The 23011-nt window shown below is 37.7% G+C and overlaps 3 protein-coding genes across 6 annotated transcripts; 1 reads left to right on the top strand and 2 right to left on the bottom strand.

Moving 5' to 3' along the window:
• Positions 1-994: 994 nt before the first annotated feature.
• On the top strand, positions 995-6215 carry LOC112507439 (AUGMIN subunit 8-like). Its single transcript, XM_025112028.1, has 7 exons — positions 995-1063; positions 2614-3890; positions 4027-4146; positions 4414-4530; positions 4596-4685; positions 4866-4973; positions 5904-6215. The coding sequence occupies exons 2-7, from the start codon at positions 2736-2738 to the stop codon at positions 5964-5966; spliced, it is 1653 nt and encodes a 550-aa protein (XP_024967796.1). The 5' UTR covers positions 995-1063; positions 2614-2735; the 3' UTR covers positions 5967-6215.
• A 614-nt stretch (positions 6216-6829) lies between these two features.
• LOC112506920 (cellulose synthase A catalytic subunit 7 [UDP-forming]) lies at positions 6830-11519 on the bottom strand. 3 transcript variants are annotated; one of them, XM_025111251.1, is made up of 13 exons: positions 11445-11519; positions 11066-11261; positions 10742-10953; positions 10560-10656; positions 10346-10469; positions 9985-10251; positions 9549-9894; positions 9205-9468; positions 8889-9101; positions 8585-8798; positions 8288-8484; positions 7850-8203; positions 6830-7542 (listed from the first exon to the last, which is right to left on the bottom strand). In XM_025111251.1, the coding sequence occupies exons 1-13, from the start codon at positions 11517-11519 to the stop codon at positions 6961-6963; spliced, it is 3141 nt and encodes a 1046-aa protein (XP_024967019.1). In that variant the 3' UTR covers positions 6830-6960. The 3 variants fall into 3 exon arrangements, with proteins under 3 accessions (XP_024967019.1, XP_024967020.1, XP_024967021.1); XM_025111252.1 differs by having other exon boundaries at positions 10346-10442; XM_025111253.1 differs by having other exon boundaries at positions 10808-10953.
• Positions 11520-16149: 4630 nt separating this feature from the next.
• On the bottom strand, positions 16150-22024 carry LOC112506921 (translation initiation factor IF3-4, chloroplastic-like). 2 transcript variants are annotated; one of them, XM_025111255.1, is made up of 9 exons: positions 21692-22024; positions 20258-20297; positions 20107-20166; positions 19085-19137; positions 17913-17968; positions 17752-17785; positions 16871-16943; positions 16680-16772; positions 16150-16568 (listed from the first exon to the last, which is right to left on the bottom strand). In XM_025111255.1, exons 1-9 carry the CDS (start codon positions 21958-21960, stop codon positions 16431-16433), a joined length of 816 nt encoding a protein of 271 aa, XP_024967023.1. In that variant the 5' UTR covers positions 21961-22024; the 3' UTR covers positions 16150-16430. The 2 variants fall into 2 exon arrangements, with proteins under 2 accessions (XP_024967023.1, XP_024967024.1); XM_025111256.1 differs by having other exon boundaries at positions 16534-16609.
• Between the last annotated feature and the right edge of the window lie 987 nt (positions 22025-23011).

The raw sequence follows: 23011 nt of genomic DNA, 5'->3' as shown, positions 1-23011 counted from the left end.
GTCGTGGTAGCTCCCCTTCTATGGTTGTCTTCTCCTTTGCATCGTCGTTATCAGCAACCCCTCTCCCTCATGCTAGATGTGGGTGGACATAAAGGCCCAAAAACTGGTACTGAACCAAATCCAAACTTGAGTAGGTTACGTTTTTGATCGTTCAAAAAAGGATCGTTTATAGCTGGTTAGTCCATATTAGATAATTATCTTAAATGATTGGTTACGAAGAGCTGTTATGGTTAACCATTTGGAACTTAAAAGTTATAAAAAGCGTTAAAGTGACCTTTGTTCATTGGTCAACGAGCCGATGAAGGTGGACAAATTCTTGAAGATTGCTTAAAAGATCAGATATATCGAATGATGTTAGTTATACATTTTGGGCTAGGAATCCGTTAAGGACCAGAATCAATTATACCATAACCGGTTATATGATGATACTATCGCAGCCTTTCAATTTTTCGGTGACGGTGCCATATGGTAGCATATTCGAATCACAACTGTAACAACTTAAAAAGTTTGTAATTTTTTTATACTGGATTTAGACAGCTGAGTAGTGGAACAGCACATACAACCTACAATATAACTAAATTTGTAACTGTTTAAATTATAATGAAATTATTCTCTTAAAAACTCCCTAGTTGTAATTGTTTTATTGAATAAATATCAATGAAATATATTTTCATGATTGTTGGCTATTTTGGTAGGTTTTTTAATTTGATTACGTTGTTATAAATTGTTCATTAATCAAGATTCTGAATAAAATTTTAAAATAGATGGGTGACTGACGTCATAAACATTTATCCCAATATAAAAATAAATAAAAATTGTTAAATAAATTGTTTAAGGTTAGTTTCGTCATTAACTAAAAGGGACAAAAATCTGCGCTTCTTCTTCAACCGTTGTTCAACGTTTCCCTGCTTATTAACGAAAAAGCCGTCCCTCTCTTACTCCCGCTCTTGAGATACATGATTCTGACTTTTCAAATTTAACGGCTGCGTCGCCGGAATATTCTTCTCATCCCTCTAGCAACCACCGGCCGTCGCCGTTCATGCAACCTAGTTGTTGATCACCGGTCAGATTTCTTGTCTATTTCTTGTGTTTAATTCGTGTGCAGTTTCAAATTTATGTTTTGTATTGTTTGAATTGTGGAACTGTTTGAACTCATTCACTGACGAGTTTCAGTTTCGAGGTGAAATTTTAATGTCATTAATGATGAAATCAGATTTAGAAGTTTGATTAGTTTTATCGAATATTTATATTCATTTCTACGGTATCCGAGGGTATTGAGATGAGAAAACAATAGAATCAATTTCGGTGCAGATCTTATTCTAGTTTATGGACAAATTGTTTTGATGTAGAATAATATATTTATATACAGATTTCTGAGACTTCGGCACTGTTCAGGAAATTACAGACAGAAACTGTGAAATACAGACACTACATCATGTATGGTTCACGGAAAATTTAACTGATGTATTATAATAATACAAATTATTTTTAATTTGTATCAGGTTTCTTCGTCAGTTCTTAACCTCTAAGTACTTAAAATTTAGGGATTATAAATGTATTAATTTTTTGATAAAAATTCAATGACTTTAATAAGATAAATACAAAAAAATATTCGGTGAGAAAAAAATTGTAAATATATTTAATTTAATCCACTCGTAGAGGCGTTGATTTAAAGTAGAACCCCATCGGTTTATAAGTTTTCACTCTTCTTGTTGGATGTGCGTTGGAGGTTGGATTTATGATGTTACTTAGGCTGTGGACCAGCTTTTATAATATATATATATATATATATATATATATATGTTTTGAGTTTGGTGTGAACGCATTCATTGAATTAACAAGAGGAGGGACACTGATCCTTTTTGGCACATGGAGCTCCATGGATGTTTCCATAATCCCATGATTATATACATTATTACATGCTTTTTAAAGTGTTTCCAGTTTCTTTACAGTTGAGCTTCGACTGTGAATGTAAAAGTAGGTTTCTCAAATTAAAATCCAAAATGTTATGTAAAAGACATGATTCTGATTGTACTAAATTATCGTATTCAGAAGCAAACAAACAAAGAATAAATTTGGACAATCTGGTGCCATTGTTGTTTTCATCATTAATGATTTCAAGATCATATTGTGGGATTTTCCGCCATTACTCTGCAACTCCTTTTCTTTTCAGTCCTGTCGACCATGGCAAATCCGTGAAAGAGACTACAGGTGGCATTGCGTTTTTTAGTAGGATCCTTCTTATCCTACGCACCCCTCCATCTCTTATCTTGGACCTATCGCCTTCCCTTTCATCCAACTGTTTTCAGTACTGTGTGAAGCATTGCACCAATTAAACAAACGCAGCTTTCCTTTCTCATGAGCTGTAAGTGTCATTCGTAAAGTGGAAGTTTAATTCTTTAATACTTTTTTGTACCCCCAAAGTTTTTCTTGATGCTGTTGGGTTTGATATGATCATAGTTAGGGTGTTATAATGATTCAAAGATTAGATACCCATTTGCTTTAGTTTGTTTAAAAGGTTTCTCGTTCTCAGATCTGGCTGTCTGTAAAGATGTGTACGTTTTATCACCTTTTTCTTTTTTCATCATAATATCTTCCATCTGTTTGTAATAGTGGTATAGCACAAAGGAAATCAAAACCGCCATAGCTGGAAATGTGGGTTGTTCTTGAAAGGCTGGCAAATGTGTTGGTGATATGATAGAAGACATCAATGTGGTTAAATTTGAATAGAGTGGATGGATGTATGTGAATCAAATCAAGCATTAGAGACCAGAAGACCACCATCATTTCCAGAAAAGAACAATGGAAGGATTCATCAGCCTCTTACTAGGGAAGTCAGTTCTAGGTACAAATCCCCTACACCAAGGCGTTTTCCATCCCCAAACACAACAAGAACAGCTACAACATCAGCACCGGCTCCAAAGAGAGCTGTATCTGCAGGAAGGAGGCCGCCAGCAACACCACCATCGCCTCCAAGCCCCTCCACCCCAATCCATGATACATCTGTGTATACAGAACTGGCCGCCAGAAAGACGAATGGTAGTAAATTGCCAGAGTCCTTGTGGCCTTCAAGAATGCGTAGTCTGAGTGTTGCTTTCCAGTCTAATACATTCTCGATGCCAATTAGTAAGAAAGAGAAACCTCCTCCTCAGGCCCTTTATGATCGCACTTTGAAACCATCCTCAAATGTAGCCCATAAATTGCCTGTAGCATCACCTACCTATAGGAAGGCTACACCAGAGAGAAAGAGGAGTCCTCTTAAAGGAAAAAATGCCGCAGACCAGTCAGAGAATTCTAAACCTTTGGATGGTTTACATGCTAGACTAGTTGATCAGCATCGGTGGCCTAGCAGAATAGGTTCTAATGTTTTAAGTAAAAGCATTGATCTTTCTGATACATCTATCAAAAAATTTATCACTCCAAATCCAGGTTCCCTCAGGAGAATGTCCTTGCCCAATGATACAAATAACCCTTCACAAAAATTAAAAGGTGATGCTGCAAGGCTACTATCACCACTTCCCCATAATCCTCAGAGAATATCCAAGCTTAGTTCATCAGAGAAAAATGGTTTAGTTACTGCTGCACCAAATAATTCATCTGGTTTAGTTTCACGAGGTGTCAGCCCATCTAGAACAAGAGCTTTGATTTCTGCGCCCTCTAGAGGGGTCAGTCCTAATCACATGAGATCATCTAGTCCTTCGAGGCAATTATCCAATTCCAGTACAGTTTCTGTTCTCACATTTATTGCTGACATCAAAAAGGGGAAGAAGGTTGCAAACCGCATAGAAGATGCTCACCATCTACGGCTACTTTATAACAGGCAAGTGCAGTGGCGGTTTGTTAATGCCAGTGCAGAAGCTGCATTGAGTTATCAGCAAGTAACCGCTGAGGTTAGGTTCTTGCATTTGTCACTTTTGTGTCTCTCCTGGTCTTAATTTTCTGCATATAATGCTGTCTTTACCGTATAATTGATTGCATCCTGGAAAGTCTCAGAAACCGAGATTGATATCTTATTTCATCATGCAGAAATCTTTAGTTAATGCCCAGAGAACTATATCAAAACTCCACGATTCAGTAACTGCAAAGAGGATTCACATCTATCAGTTGAAACTGCAACTAAAGCTGTACTTGGCTTTAAACCAACAAGTAATACATTTTGCTATAGCACTTTTGACATTCACTGCTAATGATTTCATCATGATGTAGTTTCAGTTAGGAATCCCTTAGATTATTGAAGGAACTGCATACAGTTTACTGCCAACCATTTCTAGAAATTTGAAGGTCATTAGTCAAGCATACCATTTCATGCTAATTAGATTTCAGGAATAAAAAAAAATATAAGAAAGTCATATGTTCTGCGTGCCACTTTTATGTAATCTTTGACTGATTTTCAGTTTGGTGTCTCTGTCTCAGATCACTTATCTCAATCAATGGTCTTCGATGGAAAGGGAGCACAATTTTGCTTTACATGGTGCTACTGAAGATCTACAAGCAAGCACTCTACGTCTTCCTGTCACTGGATGTGCAACGGTATGTCATTTTTCAGAATTCGTATACTACTTTTTATACAAATAACACCCGTTTTTACAATTCAGGCAAATATTCAAACTGTGAAGTCGGCTGTTTACTCGGCCATCCAAGTAATGCAGACAATGGGATCCTCCATACAATCAACACTATCAAGAGTAAGATTCATGCTATGTGTAGCCAACAAAATTTATCATCCGATCCTGTAAATATTCGTGCAAAAGTCTTGTTTTTACGCCTCTCCAATTGTAAAACTGTCAAAAGACATGACCTATACAAGAATATATGCAGGGCTGATTGTAAATAAGTGCTTCCTGAAATCTCTATTTTTATTACAGTTGGAGGGAACAAATTGGCTGGTCTCTGAACTTGCTACCGTAGCAGCACAAGAAAGAGCTCTTTTTGATGAATTTGAAGCTTTAATGGCTTCTGCGTCTTCTCTACAGGTAATTATAGCATTTAATGCAATAAGCCTTATCTAGAATGAGTGGAAACTTTATCTTTAGACACTTAAAGGCTAAGATGGTGCATTATTGTGTCGAACGTGGTTCCGTGGCTTAGTTGTCCTTAGAATTTTTGGACAACCTAATCTCTTTATGAGCATGATAGTTACATTCTGCTGGTAGCGTTATGGGCGTGAACTCTTCGGTACAATTCCCTTAATTTTGCACTCAGGTGGTCCTTTGCAATCAGCCATATGTCATTAAAATCTATGGCAGGTGCCCTAAAAGATGTCTCTATCTAATTGAGTAGTTGTCTTTCCTTCATTGTTACAATAATTGCTACAAAGGGAATACTAGTCATAAAAAGATTCCTGTTTTTTCAATCTTGTTTTGGTAAAGGGTATTTTAGGTATTTGATTATTAGTCAAAAACTTTTATTAAACTATACCTCAGATCAATGGTACATGTTTTAAGATGATTTTTTCTTTAACCGTGAGTGTCTGAGCCAACTTGCACTTGACTAATCCCATGAGACCCTGAAGATAACAACCAAAAAAAATCCCGAGTGGCCATAAGGAGACTCAAATGGCGACCTATGGAAGAAGAGCCCAAGACCTAATCTTTATTTGTCGGTTGCCATGACATTTTTGTTTCAGTGGGTACATTGTTCAACTGGACAAGGACAACAATCCGATAGGTTGCCAAATCAGGCGTATTGTCCGATCAATAGAAATTAGTTTCCTATCAATGCCACTAGTCCCACAAACATATTGATGAATCAGTAGGCCAACTTGTTATTACTTAACAACCTCCTTAATTGGACCTTCCATAACTAGAAAGGCACTTTTCAATTGTCAAGAACTTGATTATAATCGTAAAGTTATAACTTTCGTTCTTTTCTTTATTCTTTTTTTCCGTTTTCGTTATCTACAGGAAGAGGAATACAGCCTTAGGACACATCTCGTACAGTTGAAACAAGCTTCGCAGAGTGTATGAACGTATCATGATCACATCCGACACTAACTTCACTTCATTTTGTCTCTTAATTAAGCAAAGAAAAATACATCCACGGTGTGTCGATAGTATAGTGTGTGTATAGTTTTCTTTTTCTCTTGTGTGGTTCTTTTCTCCCCTCGCTTTAGGAGGGTCGGGCGTTGAGGTGATAGCGAAAAAATGTAACTAGTTAACGTATACATGGCAATGGCAATGGCAATGGCAATGGCAATGCAGTGGTCTAGCTTTGTTCATTCTACGTGTAACTCTTTGCATCTTTACTTGAAAAGAAAATGCAAATGAAAGAATAAAGATAGAGAAATTAGATTTTAACTTGGTTTTCGTGGATCGCTCCATCTATTGCTTACTGTTGACCGGTCTTGTTTGTTTTTACTTTTTTGCTCACATTTTTCACAAGATGGAGTCTTTATCGAGACAACGGCTCTACCCATTTAGGTAGATGATGTGTCTGTGTACATACTACCTCCAGACCCTATTTCCGAGTATGATATTCTGAGTATGTTTGGTTTTAAGAAAAATTTAAGAGGACAATGAGTTTTGATTATTTTCCAAGATCTTTGGATTGAAGGATTTGCTACTATACAACTTCATCTAAAACAATGAGTGTATATTTGAGTCCTTTTAAGGCCACTGGGGTTTTTCCTAACTGTTCTCCAGGTCTCCTGAGATTACCATAATGCCCTTGGTACAATTATCTATGAGTGTCTACCAGAAGACAAGCGTCTGGAGGGTAAGATGTATGCAGACCTTACATTGTTACCTCTGTTTCAAGAGACAGAGACGGTTTCCAAGAAGAACCGATCTTGCGAAAAAGATTCGAGTAAAATATTATGAAGTGTGCAATATGTATCAACAGAAGTCTTAGTAGAAACTTTCTTTAATCGGACATAACGAACCGAGTACAAGTCATCATTTGAACAAAACTTTTCACTCTGTAATTGTACAAATCTTAAGAATGGAAATGGAGGATGTTGTTTCAGCAGTTGAGTCCACATTGTTTGACGTCGGGTCCTTTGGTTTTCAACACGAAAGGGTCGATTCGGACCCAAAGCAGCGAGAAGATAGAAGCAAGAAGTATAGACCATATGACCACAATAGTTGGTGTCCTGTTCTGCTTTCCCATAAGACCTTTGAGGAATGGATAAAGGTGAACAATCACCCAGAATGCAAAGAAGAGTTTCCCGAACAGCGGGCCCCATGATTGGTAACCGTTGTTTATCGCATCAGAGATCCCGGCCACGACCCCAACCATGTTGATGATTAGGATAGTAGTCGGAGGGATAAGGAGCGTTGTCCATTTGAAGGCGTATAACTCCCCGAAATCCTCGTCATCTGATGCTTTAGATGTGACTGTGAAGTTGGTGTCTATTCCTGCCAAAATCTTTAGGAGACCTTGTACAACAGCAAACAGATGAGCGGATACGCCACCGATGACCCAAAATTGCTCGTTTCTCCACCATTCCTCGATGCTGACTCCACTCCATCGCAGCTCGAGAATTCCCGTTGTGAAAATCGAGAGAAAAAGAGCGATAAAGAAGAGACTTGCCAACGTGCTTATCTGTATCAAAGTTGCATGAAAAGTTATCAGATCTACAGAGATTGAATGCTGATTGTAGCATCACAACAATAAAGTCAGCTTTATATTACAGTCAAATATGTCTAAATCTACTGATAGATAGTTTTATAGGACTTGAGTTAGAGGACTAAATTATTATATATCCAATGTAAAAAACTTTTTAGGACGCCATAAACGTAACACCTCACATACGATGTACAGTTATTTAGTCCTATAAACTTAAGGATTTGACGTCCTATAAAGCCGATTTTGTTGTATTGAGGGGGAGAAAGAGAGGTTATATTTGTACCTCTGGCATAATAAACTTCCCAGTGAGCAAGCAAATGGCAGGGAGGGTACAGTAAGCAAGAAGTGGGATAGAAGTGAATGGATAGACTGTTGTGTTCACATAAGCGAACCTCTCGAGCCACTTAAGATTACCTCCCTTGTAACCATACCAAACCGGGCTGTGTCGGCTGAAAAAGATCTCGACTGAACCAAGAGCCCACCGCAAAACTTGGTTAAGACGGTCTGATAGATTGATGGGAGCTGATCCTTTGAATGCAGGCCTCTTTGGCATACAATATATAGACCTCCAACCACGGCAATGCATCTTGAAACCCGTTAGAATATCCTCTGTGATCGACCCGTAAATCCATCCCAACTGCAGGTAAACAAACAATATGGCCATGAAATTGCTTCATTACGAAAAGTTATGCAGTTTTTGTGACATTTGCAGTTCATTTACCTCCAAACCCCATTCTGTTTTGTCTTCATACCCACAACTGATCACATGAATGGCTTCTTTCAGGAGTGATGCTGGGCTTGAGGATGGCGGAACTCCGCCATCAACCATCAAAGTCGAAGTGACAAAGATGGCTGATTGTCCAAACTTCTTTTCGAAGTTCATTTGAGACTTGAGAAGTTCTTTATCATCTTCATATCCTGATTAGTAGAAACACACACACACATGTATATATAAGTTTTAAACTAATGATGGGATTGGCTACGAGTTGAAGGGTAATTAAGAATGTCGATCGAGAACCTTGGATGTTTTCTAAATCTCCACCCGAAGCATTCTTTTCGAACTTCTGAATCTTCTTGCGACGGCCGAAACACGGGCAGCAGTCACAGCTTACCATTTTTGGTCTCTTGGGACCCTTTGGTGGATCATAGCCATATAATGCCTGTCTTCTGAAAACACATCCTGTTCCGACATATACTGGGCCTTGAATTCCATCTAGACCTTTCATGTTAATCTGCCAAAGATGAACAGTTTTGATAAAGAAAAGATCTTGTTTTACAAGTTATTTCTGGAGTATAAATTTTCATATGTTTGCAGGGCTTACATCGAAGAAAACGGTGTTCCTGTTGGCATATCGATCATGTCTATCTATGCCATCGAATCTTTGGGGGAATTGAACATAGCAGACCTTTCGTCCGATTTGTGGATCCATCAAGAAACACATTGCCTCTCTTGCAGCCTTGCTGTTGTTTAGGTAATGATCACAATCCAAGTTCAGCATGAATGGAGCATTTGTTAGAACCCCCGAGACTCGGACCTGTAAATCCGAAATGCATCCATGAAAAGATCACAAACCCATTACTAATTATGATATTTTCTTTGATTAAGAACAATAAAAATGCGATCTTTATGATCTTTACCAATGCATTCATGGCACCAGCTTTCTTGTGATGTTGAAAACCAGGCCTTTTCTCACGGGAAACATAGACAAGCCGAGGAAGCTCGTTTCCTTCAACATCGGTTCCGCCACTTTGACCAAGAAAGACTTGAATCATTCCAGGGTGATCTTTGGTGTTATTCCCTGGCCATGGTGTCCCATCTTGCATAATCCAGCCTTCTGCAGGTGCTTTCAGAGCTTTCGCTACAAGTGCATTGATTCGAACCTTGAATTCTTCGTATTCTCTCTGCAACTCATGAAAAATTAAGTTTAGAAATGGAAACAAGTAGGATTTGCTGGTTGTGGTTTAAAACATCATGGTTCGACCTTCATAGCTCGGCGTTCCTTGACAAATGTGGGCTGAACTTTATCTTTGAGGTAGTCGATTTTGTCAGAGAAGTACATCTCCGGTGCTCGTGGCTCTATGGTGAATTTCTTGCAAAACGGAACCCATTTTCGTGAGAATTCTGCAGTTTCTGATAGTGATTCGAAGGTAAGCATCGAAGCTCCATCATCAGATATGTAACACGATATTTTATCAACAGGATAGTCCATGGCTAGGATAGATAGGACTGTGTTAGCTGTAACAAGAGGAGGTTCCTTCAGTGGATCCACTGTACTCACAAATATATCCACTGGGCACAGCATATTCGGTTCACCTTCCCTTTCGTACCTGCATCGCAAGATCAATGAGCTCCGGTTTCTATGAATTTCTTCTAAATTTTGAACAAAAATCAATTATGATCATGATTTGGCTAGGTACCTGAGAGAAAGGCGATCAAGATAAGTCTCGCGATCAATTGGGAACCATTTGGGAAACTGATCAAGGATCCATGAGAAAGCAAACCAGATTTCACAGATAACAGATGTCAACCATAACCCGAATGCATCATGGACAGGGTTCAAGAGTCGATAGCGAAGAAAGATGGCCAAGATGAAAAGCCGAGCCACAATCACCATCCGGTAAGGATTGATCTTGCTAGATGCAATTGGTACTTTTCTTGAAAGTGGCTGTCTTGCTTCATCTAACCTGCATCATTAATAACAAAAAGGATGGATTTTTATGAGTTGAATTCATTAAAATTGGTCCAAAACTAGATTAAGATATTCCAGTCAAGCCATACATGGCCATATCAGGATCAGCTGAATCATCAATGTGATCAGTCCCAAGATTTCCTTGCTGCATTTTCCAGTCATCCATTCTTTCTTTCCATCCTCCATCTTTCTTTTCATCCCATCTTCCACTTCCTGTAATTAAAAAGAGTCATCTAAAATCATTAAGTTCATAGAGATATATGGAGATCAAGAGATTATGATTAATGTCATAAATTAATATACCAAACTCAGGTGCTGTATAAGGATGCACACGTTTATGAAGTGAAGATAACATCTGGTCTCCATGAGGTTGGCTTGATATCGGAAACTCACCGCTCACCTGCCATCCATGCATTCGGTGATTCAAGTTTAACTATCATTGATGTTGTTAATCGTAAAAGAAGATAGAGATTAATGATAATTACTGGTCGAGATCGGCCAGAAATGACAGGTGGGTATTGGGCATTGTTGTCATGATCATCTTGATCAGCAGGTCCTCGGCCATAGCTCATCTTCCCATGAAGCATTGCTTCTGCAATATTCTTGTTCTTGTTTTGTTCATCATCATCTATCTTGAACTCATGCTCGATGTCATCCACATCTTCTTCATCGTCATCTCCCTCAACCCTTGGACTGCCTGTTTTCATTAAGTATATATATTCATGTTTATATATACATATATATATATATATATATATATATATGGTTAATTCCTTAAAAAGATACAGTTTTAAGAAATATATAGTTACCTCTGAGACGCTTGTATCTGGTTTTGCATTGCGGGCAGTTCTGACTACCTTCTCTTCTCTCGTACTCGTAGCATGGGCGGCAGACAGGAAAGCCGCATTCGTTGCATGCCACGAATAAATCTCCATCGACTGTGAGACCGATCTCATCGCCACATATTTCACAAACTTGACCATTCAAATCTTTCAAGGGCTTTGGCTGCACATACATGATCCAATATATATAATATGTACATTAAAAGCGAGCTTAATTGCAGGAATAAAAGGAACACTTCGTGTGCTGTTTGTACTTAACACACACACACACACACACTTGCATGATGATTAATGAATTCAGACAAGTCTGTAAGCACAAAATAAGTATTCATGCTTGTTGTTATACCTCTTCGTGACCATGGATGACGACGAGCTCATTGCGATTGTGAGAACCAGCGACAAGGCCGGCGCTGGCTTGCATGGTGGTCGGAGAAGAGAAGTGCAAGGCGGCTGAAGGTGGTGGTGGTAGGAAAGTGAAGGGGGGTTGGGTGTGTTTTTAATGAGGGTTGGGGTTGGGGTTGTAGTTGTAGTCTTGTTTTCAGATTCAACGTGTCACTCACATGACATATGCACCTAATATTATAGAGCCAACCAGGAGGTGAGATGATATGTTGTTGTTTGTTGGTTGCAGGGTCTCCATTGCCTTTAAGCTAAGTTTCCATCTCATATATGTTACTTTTTCTTCAACCACCTTCTTATTCATTCTTTTCATTTATTATACATATACATACATACACATACATACATGCATACATACATACACATACATATACATATATGTATGTATGTATGTATGTATGTATTTTTACGTCTTATTTGGATGGTAAAATGTATGAAACTGTTTTCAAAATTTCATATTTTCTTTTATCGCAAAAAGTATGTTTAGAAGTCAAATAAGTTGCTCTCACAAATCTATGGTTGGAAATCATCAATCAATCTACCTTTCGATTGAGAAAACGATGACATGACGTAATTAAAATGTGTTTTTAAGGTGTTGTATCGAAAAGAAGATTTAACATACAAGAGGTCTGAGCTCATGATGGGTATTTTCTATCTATCATTTATGTTTTTTTTGATATATTTTGTATCTAATAAGATAAAATTAGAAATGAAATATGTATTCTTGTATATTTATAAGAAATCTAATATCTAATGATGTCTGGTTGGTTTGAGTTTGGGTTCCAAATGTCAAAAGTGTCTGGAGATCTCAAGTTCAAATTTAGGCTACCCGCAAAATATGTGGTCGTCTTGTCTTGTGATCAGTCGGCTCGCATAATGAGTTAGATATCCAAGTTAATAAAAAAAACTAGATTACGTTAAAAAAAAAATGGGCCAAAATGTTATTTTGGAATTTCCGGTGCTAATAGAGTCTCACAAAGTTGTAAGGGCCATTTTGTTAATTTTCAAAAAGTTGAAATTTACTAAAAATAGTTGCAAAAATAAAAACTTTAGAACTTCAGGGGAACAAATTGAAATTTCTTAAAACTCCGTTTCCAAACATTTGCCAAAACAAGTCCCTGTTCTTTACAATTTTACCACTTCACACCTTAATTTTTTTACTATTCTTGTAACACTTTCAACTCAAATAAACACATTGTTGTCATGTGATCGAGAGACCCCATAAGTTTGCATGGGCTAAGCCACTTCTCATATCAAAGCCTTAGGAGCCGTTTACCAAACTATTCATAAGTGCTTATTGATAAAATTCAACATTATCATTTATCAGGTAAGATTTTAGTTTACAAAAACAGTATCGTATGCAGCCATTTACCTGGTAAGCACTAAACATAATAAAAGTTGTCATTCTTATTTACCGGATAAGACTTTTGGTCCTTGTCTCACTCTTACCGAGTAAGATTTTTGATTAATATCATATTCATTCGTTAAGATAATGTGACTTGTTAAACACTTACCCGAGTAAGATGTTTATATTCATTTTTCTTTTTTTGTATAAACACATTCTGACATGTTGTCAATGTGATTATATCATACGTTTCTTATAATTTATTTTTTATCCTTTTTATTTTAAGTGTCAAATGATCTTATAATAGATCATTTACGAACAATTTCATAAACAAAGTGAATCACACCATATTATATATGATTATAAACATGCGAATTATAAAAACAATACTTTGTTAACCTAACCAAAAAAATATAATGAAATTTCAATGACTAATAATACATGGTTTTCGTATATACAAACGATACAAAATCGAGGATTGAGAAATTAGATAAATACAAATAACAAATGAATGACACCATTAAATTGTTTTTTTCTTTTTCCATGTTTTAAAATATTATTTAGGAGGTGTTTGGGATTGCTTAAAATTCTTTATCAACTTATTATAAGTTCGAATGGTTTAATTTTTTCAAAAACTCCTTATTACCAGTTTGACACGGGTATAAATTATTTATCCAAACGCTCAAAAGTGTTCGTTACTGGTGTCACATCAGAATAAGTCAATAAAGTGTTTTTATTATTTGATGAGATAGGAGATAATAAATTCAGCAACAACTTTGATTTAAAGGGTAAGGTTGAGAAAATGATGAAAAGAAAAGAAAAGAAAAGAAAAGAGTGCATCCTAAGTTTAGGATCAATTACGGAATTTTTAAATAATATAAAATAAAATCGAAACCAAAGCCAAGGTGAAAGGTGAAGGTGATGTGTATGCAGTCACCAACTGGTAGGTATTGCTTCATAACCAAGAACTTTGCCACCGTCTTTCTCCATAGTTTGGTGCCAATCACTTCTCTCCCCCACCCCTCAAATAACCCTCACTTTGTTTCGCTTCAATCTTCATATATATATATATATATATATATATATATATATATATATAGAGAGAGAGAGAGAGAGAGAGAGAGAGAGAGAAAAGAGTTAAATTGCAAATCGATTTTCGGCTGTGAACCCGGGGATAAAGGAGAACGTGATACGTGTCCCCAACGTCCACATTCGGTATGAATGACGAAGGTGAAGTTCATGAACTATTGATGATGAATGATACAACATTCTATATGAATAATACAATATTCATGATAAATAATACACGATCATGATTCCTGTTAAATTGATTCATATATATAATGCAAGATATATTTGAGACTAGAAACACGGAGATCCACAAGACCTAGACCTTCCAAATCAATTTTTAGTGAGCAGAAAAAAAAACCCTTGCTTTTTTAGGCCCATGCCGGGTTTGAGGTTGGAAAAAAGGCCTAATCGGGCTTTTCCAGGCTGAGATTTGCCTGCCCAAAAAAGTTCGGCCTGATCGGGCTTTGAGGCTTGGCCTAGCGTAGGTTTCAGGCTCCCTAGCCCCGGGCTTTTCGTGTCAAGCTTCGGACTTGAGCTTTTTTGTTCATCATAAAATAACACATATCAAGGCAATCTCATACTGATATTCAAGTAAAACAAATATGGCAGTAAATAAAAACTCTAGTCAGAAAAGGAAATGCAGATTTAGCCCTGCAAAACATAACCCACACCAACCACATCCAAATTCAACCCTCCAGCACCAAAGACTAGAGCAAAAAAAATGGTATATGCCACCCTCTAGAGAGCCCCTACGGCCCTACCACATTAGTCCCATGGTAATCATGAGGGAGGTAAATCATTGCGAGTCATTGGTAGGTTGTAGTGCGCAGGTTTGAATCTGGGACCTCCTTTCCCGATGCCTACCTTACTACCGCTTAAGAAACACATGGGGACACAAAGGCCTCAGAGAATTAACAACTTGTATTGAACCAGTAAGCAAATATTCAAAACTAGACATGGTCTACCAAAGGGTCTTTGGCTCATCGGTATCTAGATTACCGGTAAAATCCCAACCTCCCTCCCTGGAGGTCAAAGGTTTTTACTTCAATAAAGATGGGTAGTGCATGTGAGTACGAGTATTTGCCGTATCATCTATACTTCAAAAAAAAAAACTAGACATGGTCTCAAAGTCTAGAGTAAATTACATTTTTGGTCCCTGTGGTTTCTCAAAAGTAACACTTTTTGCCCCTGCAGTTTCGAAATTACACTTTCGCCATTGTGGTATGCAAAAACGACCGGATTTGGTTCCTCCCTCTAACGGACAGTAACACTTGACCGTTAACTGAAGGGGATTTTAGTCTTTGGATTTTTGTCTCATTTTATATTAAAAGCCAAAAAAAATCGGGGAGGGGACTGATTTAATTAATTAATTTTTTTAAGTAAAATGTCAGAAGGATGTAAAAAGATTAAAATACCCCTGATTTAAAGGATTATTTTAACGTTCCTTAGAGGGAGGGACCAAATCCGGTCGTTTTTGCATACCACAATGGTGAAACGGTAATTTTGAAACTTCAGGGACGAAAAGTGTTACTTTCGAGAAACCACAGGGACCAAAAATGTAATTTACTCCAAAGTCTATAACACAGGAGGCAATGGGACAAATATGCAGCAGGAACACATTTCCCATATCCACCCCACCCTGACTACCTAACTCCATTTTGACTTGATGATTTTTAACACACATCATGGAGAGCATACAGGATTTTAACTATAAATATGTACCTTTTGTAATATGTATTAAATAGCAAAATCTAAGGAGAAAAACATCATTATTCATTAAGGAGTAAAAATTTATAGTTGATACGATCCCTTTTTTACGTCCCCATGCCCTCTGTGTGGTGACATGGGGGCGAAAAAAAAGAAAGAGAGGGATGGGGTTTCTCTCGCTTTTGGCATAGTGGGCCCCCAGTGCGGGGATCGCACGACGGGCGAGAGGCATTTTTGTGAAATGATGCACACATGAGACAGATGTGGTGGTTTTAACATACATCCCACATCCGAACCAGATTCATAAATTCACCCCATATCTACTTGGGTCCGACGAATTTTGTGACACTCTAAATCCATCCCAAGTGAAGCAGGATGAAGCATGATCCTTCTGAAATCAACACTTAGTGTATAATGTAAAAGCAAGATCATAACTTCACGAGTAAATGGAACATGGATACCCGTACTTAAATCTTTGACCCCAATACCACAAACCTCCACAATTATCGCCTTACGATGTCACAAGAACTTGATATAAACCCTATGTAACACTACAGGCACCACATAACTCAACACAGAGATGTAAACAGTTGCAAACTAATATGGCAGTTCAATATAAGCATGTATATAGTTACATGCTAGTATGGCTAAGGAATTAGCTAAAAATGCAATAAATATGAGGGTTTCTACTATTGGTATGACGACTGAACTATACAAGATTGCAAAATACCTGTTAATTTATGAACAAATCAAAGATTTGCAGCTTGTTGCCGTGCCTTTGAAACAAATCACCGAATTATGAAGTTTTGTTTATACGCTAGCTGACAATTCTGTCCCAGTTGACTTTCCTTTTTTCTTTGGTGGTTCTTTTTGTACAACCACCTTGTTTGGAATCAATACCATGAACATGTTCCTGTCTTTGAAATTTTTGCTTTCCTCGATGCCTAGCTGCAAGATCATTTAGGCAAAAACGTTTGATACTTTCTTCCCTAAAGAGGAAAAAACGTTTAGCTGAGTTCGAATGTCTCCTCTTCTAATCAAATAAAGCACATAGGGTACCTCCCCAATGTCATCACGAAAACGGTGCAGAAGCTCAACAGCATTATTTCTGAACTCGTTTTCACGACCCTTTAAGTTCACTATAACCTTAACCTGAGAGAATTTCGTGAAAAAGCAAGGAAAACAGGAGTGATTTAGAAAACTTGTTTTGGCAGTTCACTACAAAACTGTGAAAGAAAATCTGAAGAAACCTTGTCACCATCTTTAAGAAACTTCTGAGCAGCCCTCAACCGCACAGAATAATCGTGCACATCAATGTTGTATCTGCCAGCAACAGTGATTTAGTAGCACATAATGTACACTTAACAAGGACCAATTCTGTGAATATTTTTGAAAGTGACAACATACCGAACCACCATCCACCTCCCTCTCACTATGGTAACGACTATTGTAGTCGATATAATAGAGAAGCAGCCCCATGTTACCCTTCACCCATTTTTTAAATTACTTTTATATATTTCTGGAAAATATAAGTAATTAAACAGAAAACAGCTAAAGCTTTTCTTTGCTCTACCTTTTTTTTCTTGGGAGGGGAGGGGGGGGGGGGAATGAATACTTTTAACACATTATATAAGCTGACAAAGTACTTTTAGCTTTCTTAGTGTCATGGATTCAGATATCAACTGTTCGGTTCATCACTTTGTTTTACCAGTAGGCCATGATCAATCCACAACAGTAGAATTAAATTATCTTTGGTGTCAGGCATGATCCCTTATCAGCAGCAAAATGGTGAAATTATAAAGTGTTATTCATTTTGGCTATTTTACAAATGCACGATCCATTTGTATGGTGTGAGGAGAAAAAAATGTGATTGCAGGATCTGTGGTGCAAGGAGAAATGAAAATGGGATCCACAAAATGGAGAAGCAAAATGACATAAACAAATAGAACCTAAGCTTTTAACCCAAACCATACACATGACATTTACCGTACAACCTACAAGGGCAGCAACCACTTTGCAAAGTAGCAACTTTAGCCATGCAATTAAGAAAAAATGCATAGCAACACCAAAGAGAAAAAAAGCACATGACTATAAAAAAGGTATGCAATGATGCAAAACAAAATGTTCCTACCCCATTTTGAGCTCCTTCTGATCCATGCGACTTGCTAGCATTAAAGAACATACTTCAGTCAGCAGGTTTTCTTAAAACTGAAAGCTATGCATGAATTAGAATAAAAGTTAAATAAAGAAACAACTTTGAAGAGCTGCACACAAGACAGAAGAGGCATTCACCGGCATTTTTCTTCTGCTGCTCTCTTTTCTTCTTTTGTTGCTCATATTTATATTTGCTGTGAAAAATGCGTAATCAAGACACACTGTTGAAAGTTGAAAAAACAAATAGCTATATAGCATGCTGCATAGAGGCATAATTTTAGGCCTAAACTAGTTAGTAGGGGACAGTTTTGGTACGCAAACATGACAGGACAGGACATGACTGGACGGGACGGTAAGGGACGGGATGGTAAGGGACAGGACGGAATTGGACAAGTGTATGTTTACTGTTTGGTACAACTAGGACAGGACAGAACTAGACAAGTTGCCCCGAAAAGTTATTTGATGATTTTATATATCATATAATTGTTATTAATTAACACAAATAAAGTAAATAATTTAATTTATAAACATTTTTACACAATTTTCATATACACATATAATTGTACCAAATTTGAATGAAAATAGTAGATAGTGGTAGTGGTAGCCGATGGTGGTGGCTGACAGTGTAGTGGTAGCTGCTGGTGGTGGTGGTGGTGGGCAGTGGTAGCCAACGGTGGTGGTTATGGTGGAGGCGAGGTGGCCCATGGTAGTAATGGTGGTGGTCGGTGGCCAACGGTGGTTGTGGAGGTGGTGGAGGAGGTTGTTGTAGTAGAGGAGGTGGAGGTGGCCAATGGTGGTGGTGGTGGTGGTGGCGGTGGCAATGGACGGTGGTGCTTGGTGGGAGACGGTGGTTGTGGAGGTGGTGATGGACAGTGGTGGTCGATGGTCGACGGTGGTTGTGACGGTTGTGAAGGAGGTGGTTGTAGTGAAGGAAGAGGTGGAGATGGCCGACGGTGACTACCTGTGGTGGCGGCGGCCACGACTAGCGGTGGTGACCACTAAAACAAATAGCATATTAAGGTTATATATCAAACGAGGATTAATTACTAAAATTTTAGTTTCTATCTCATTCTTGTCTCACCTTGTTCCACCTAACTTGGGGGAACAAGAAAAATCCTTTTTAGTCCCACGTTGTCCCAGTTCTTGTCCATGTCCCATGTCGCACCAAACGTGGGACAGTGAGTTCTTGTCTTATCCCATGTCATGCCAAACATGGAACAGTGAGTTTTGTCCTCCTGTCTCATGTACCAAACACAGCCCAAGAGATCAATTTTTATCAGGATTATAAATGCAAGAGAGATGTGATTTACTTGTAATCCATCAACTTGACAACAGGTGGGTCTGCATCGGGTGACAATATAACCTACAAAAAATGTACTTTGGAAATCAGTATGCTATCCAGTAAGTGCTCCTGCTTTGTTGAAGGTACATCTGGTGTGTGTACCCCTGGGACCAAAAAGAGGAAAAATTGGGATTGCATTTCTTCAAGTGTCTTACTGTAGAAAATTAGTTAAGATTTATGGACCAATATAATGTAGACAGTTTCATTCTCTCGCTCTCTCTCTCTCTCTTCTATGACTCTATGAGGATCTTAAGTATAAGGGATGCTTGGTTCAGGGCTTGGAAACTTAGGGGCCGTTTACTAAACACTTACTTTGTAAGTGCTTACCGGATAAATTTCCTCATCGGATGAATATGAGAAAGGCCAAGAATCTTACCGGGTAAGAGTGATGAGAATGATGGAGAGTCTTATCCGGCAAGTGAGGATGACGACTCTTACCCAGTAAATTGTTGCATTCGATATGTTTTGATGTAAAATCTTACGCACCAAAATAAATCATAGTGTTTGACTCCTATTAGTAAGCGCTTGTTACTGGGTAAGCAATTGGGTAAACGGCCCCTAAGATACAAGAGGAGTATCTATTTTTTCTCTGGTGCTCATATGCTAAGCAGCACTTTGGGACAATCAACCATGATCGCTTTCACTACTCTGAATTTAGATGATGCCTGATCATTTCTGATGGTACATTATCTTTGCTTTGTTTCCATATTAACCACAATTTAACTTCATTATTCTTCATAATAGAACCATACTTTTTCCTAAGTGATTTTATATTTGCTCTATAGTGACCTTTCAATAACCTTTAAGCATTGTGCTTTTATTTAAATGCAAAATATTTGTAAAACAGAAAAATAAAAGTTATGCACAGCATGAAGATGAAGCAGTTAAAAGTGTCCAATTACATGGGAGTAGAACCGGAGATTAGTTCAAAAAGATTAACAATGAAAATGAAATGCTAATGTAATCTAATTGTAAGAAAAATATGCATACAAGGTCAAGTTCAGCATCTTCAGCCATCTGAATAGCAGCACTTTTAGATACTATACCAACCTAGGAAAACAAGTAGATCAGTCTGTTGACAGTCTCATAGAACTTAATAAGAAAGACACATGTGACAACAAAATGTTTGAAGAACACTCACCATATTTTGCTGATCATCTATAAACCTCACAGTATTTGACCTATTTTCATTCAGGAAAAAAGATAACACTTCATACCGATGCAAATAGAGTGAAAAATAAGATCTACTTTAGACACTACGTGGAATTGATGTAAGCCTGCTTACAAGCAAATGGGTGTTACAGACAGAAATACCAAACTTGATGCTTATGCTTTTACAAACAACTTAAAAAGCATATCTGAGTAAGAAAGCAGCTTACATGTCTTCGGCCTATTTCAATAGTCTGGAAGGTAGTGTAACTCTATAGGTTCATACAAACCAAGGTTTAAGATCTGACGGGATATGGGTTTGTATCAAGCGAACCCTCCTGAAATCTTTCTAGTATTACTCAGTCATTGTGACAATTATTTTCAAGGCACCCATACCACAATCTATGAATAGAAAGAAACGGAGAACAAACCGGATGTTTTCACCACTTTATCATATATAATTCCTCTCTCTAAATTGATTAACCTCACTCTTATAGGGTCTTTACAAGTTCTCGCCACGGAGGCAGGTCCAAGGGGCAACACCCTCGAGTACTTGTTTCGTGCAGGTTGTTCGAGTTGGCGACTGGAGCACGATAAAGGGAACTAAATCAGAAGCTATCATTTAGTTCAAATACTAATTCAAGTATATGAAACATAATGTCCCAAACATATAACATTAGCAATGGACAATAAATACACAAAGTGGTCCTCTTCATGGAAAATAACTCTTGGGCATTTGAGAAACATCCAACTGCTTTTGAGTTCGTTGATTTTGAATGACACCATTTAGCTTCCACTCTTTGTGACCATAGCTAGATATATGTTCTACTTTTTCAAGTCGAATTACAAAATCATTAACCTTAAAAAAGAAAATTGTGTTCAGAATTTCAGATCTACCAACGAGGCCTCGCACTTTTAGCCAGACCCCTCTGCTCATGCTTTTCCTTGTTAACTTTTAAAATAATAAAGCTACTAACTAGTAGTACTTTCTACATTCATGGTGGCTATAGTCTTAACCTTTACTCCCTCTCAGCGGGGCTAGGATACAGTTTTGTGTTTTAGCACATAATAATTTCTCAACGATCTTTATTGTCAAATTTACAATCTTTCTACTTAGAAAATCCTGGGATCACCATTATTGTCGAATTTACAAGCTTTCTGCTTAGAAAAATCCCATCGAAATTTTTTCCAATCTACAGTAAACTGTTCAGTGATCATACAAATAGAATAATGTATTAGGTTAAGCTTGCACATAAGAAGCTCTATCATATTTGCATTTGGAAAACATCTAGTTTCACGTCAAAATCGGAGGGAAAATCCGATCATATCAACTAGGATTTCGCAAATTAGTTTCTAGATGTTTTAAACATCTATAAAATTCTGATCAGTACTACACATTTATTTTCACATAAAAGCGTAACAGTACCTAATAGTGGAGATATCGAGTGCCGGATCGTCGTCAAAACTAGCCTGCTGAGACCGTCTGGAGTCTTCCTGACGTGAACTACCTCCTCCTCCTCCATAACGGCAGGTGATCCGGCTGCCGCAGGTGACATATAAATTAGGGAATTGCAGACGGAGACTAGAGGATTTTGACTGCAGAGAACTGACAGAGGTTGGATGTTTAAAAGGTGGGATGATAGAGCTGGTAGTGACCCTAGCCATTAGATTTCTGCAACACATAGGCAGTGGCATGAGAAGGAGGAAGGGAAGATGGTGGTGGACGTCCTGGCGGTGGTCCCGGTGGTGGTGCAGACCTTATCCATTTCTCTTTGTCTGTGAGCTTCACAACGAAGCTACAATAATTACAGAAATCAGCCATAGGAATTCAATAATTGCAATTAGGGGGGTTTGGAATATCGTATAAAAACAATTTATTAATTTATTACGGTATGTTATCGGTAATAAACACTTTTAAATGTTTGGATAAATAATTTATACCAGTAACAAACCCGTAATAAGGAATTTTTTTGACTTATAATAAGTTGATAAATGTTTTTATTATTAAAATATAACTTGTTTCAAATAAACAATCTCAACCATCCATCTAAGGGAAATGGACCGAAATGACTGTTTCTCTCGCATCAATTGCTCTTCTAATTTAACTCTCCTGAATTTACTTAAATATCCCTACCCTTGTAAATTACAAAGATGTTATTTGGGAAGATAGTAGCATTTGAGTAAAACAGATAAATAAATTGTTAGAACACCAATTATAATGAAAGAAATAGTTATTACGGTTAATTTTTTCTTCATTAAACTTAAAAGCATCTTCAAAACATCCTCTAAGACCTTCGAATAAGATAGGATTTTGGAGATTTCTTGTAGGTGAGAATACAAAATTTGCACTTTAATTCATTAAGAGTATCTCTAACAGATCCTCTAAAATATAAAAAATAAGGGGGGGTGTGGTTTGCATAATGGAATTTGATAAATAAGAATTCATCAAAAGAATTTGATTTTGACCGAGTTGAAATGGAATTTGACCATGCGTTCGGTTGGTAAGGATTAGAATCTTTATCTTTGTTTGGGGAGGGTGGAAGCTAGGGTTGGAAACGGGGCGGGTTCAGGGGGAACGAATCCTTAACATGTTTGGGGACCCCGTTGGGTACCCTTTTACTAAAAAGTAATAAAATAATGTATTTTGAAATTAAAATGGTGACATGGGGTAGGGAGGGTTGGGTGGGTGACTAGGACGGGCCCGCTGATCCCCTCACATGAGTGAGTGGTGGTGGGGTGGTTGGTG

The sequence above is a fragment of the Cynara cardunculus genome, assembly GCF_001531365.2.
Source record: "Cynara cardunculus var. scolymus isolate 2C chromosome LG 2, CcrdV1, whole genome shotgun sequence".
Lineage (NCBI taxonomy): Eukaryota > Viridiplantae > Streptophyta > Magnoliopsida > Asterales > Asteraceae > Cynara > Cynara cardunculus.
This window is presented reverse-complemented; position numbering and strand designations above follow the sequence as displayed.

What these genes read in the sequence shown, in the direction of transcription:
- LOC112507439 (XM_025112028.1), top strand. Translation starts at nt 2,736, where the DNA reads ATGGATGTATGTGAATCAAATCAAGCATTAGAGACCAGAAGACCACCA. An exon ending in ATCAGCAAGTAACCGCTGAG is followed by an intron (nt 3,891 to 4,026) that starts GTTAGGTTCTTG and finishes TTCATCATGCAG; the next exon opens with AAATCTTTAGTTAATGCCCA. An exon ending in CTTCTGCGTCTTCTCTACAG is followed by an intron (nt 4,974 to 5,903) that starts GTAATTATAGCA and finishes CGTTATCTACAG; the next exon opens with GAAGAGGAATACAGCCTTAG.
- LOC112506920 (XM_025111251.1), bottom strand. Translation starts at nt 11,519, where the DNA reads ATGCAAGCCAGCGCCGGCCTTGTCGCTGGTTCTCACAATCGCAATGAG. An exon ending in CAGATACAAGCGTCTCAGAG is followed by an intron (nt 10,954 to 11,065) that starts GTAACTATATAT and finishes TAATGAAAACAG; the next exon opens with GCAGTCCAAGGGTTGAGGGA. An exon ending in AAACAGAATGGGGTTTGGAG is followed by an intron (nt 8,204 to 8,287) that starts GTAAATGAACTG and finishes GTTTACCTGCAG; the next exon opens with TTGGGATGGATTTACGGGTC.
- LOC112506921 (XM_025111255.1), bottom strand. Translation starts at nt 21,960, where the DNA reads ATGCCACTGCCTATGTGTTGCAGAAATCTAATGGCTAGGGTCACTACC. An exon ending in CTCGATATCTCCACTATTAG is followed by an intron (nt 20,298 to 21,691) that starts GTACTGTTACGC and finishes GAATGAAAATAG; the next exon opens with GTCAAATACTGTGAGGTTTA. An exon ending in AAGATGCTGAACTTGACCTT is followed by an intron (nt 19,138 to 20,106) that starts GTATGCATATTT and finishes CATTTTTTGTAG; the next exon opens with GTTATATTGTCACCCGATGC.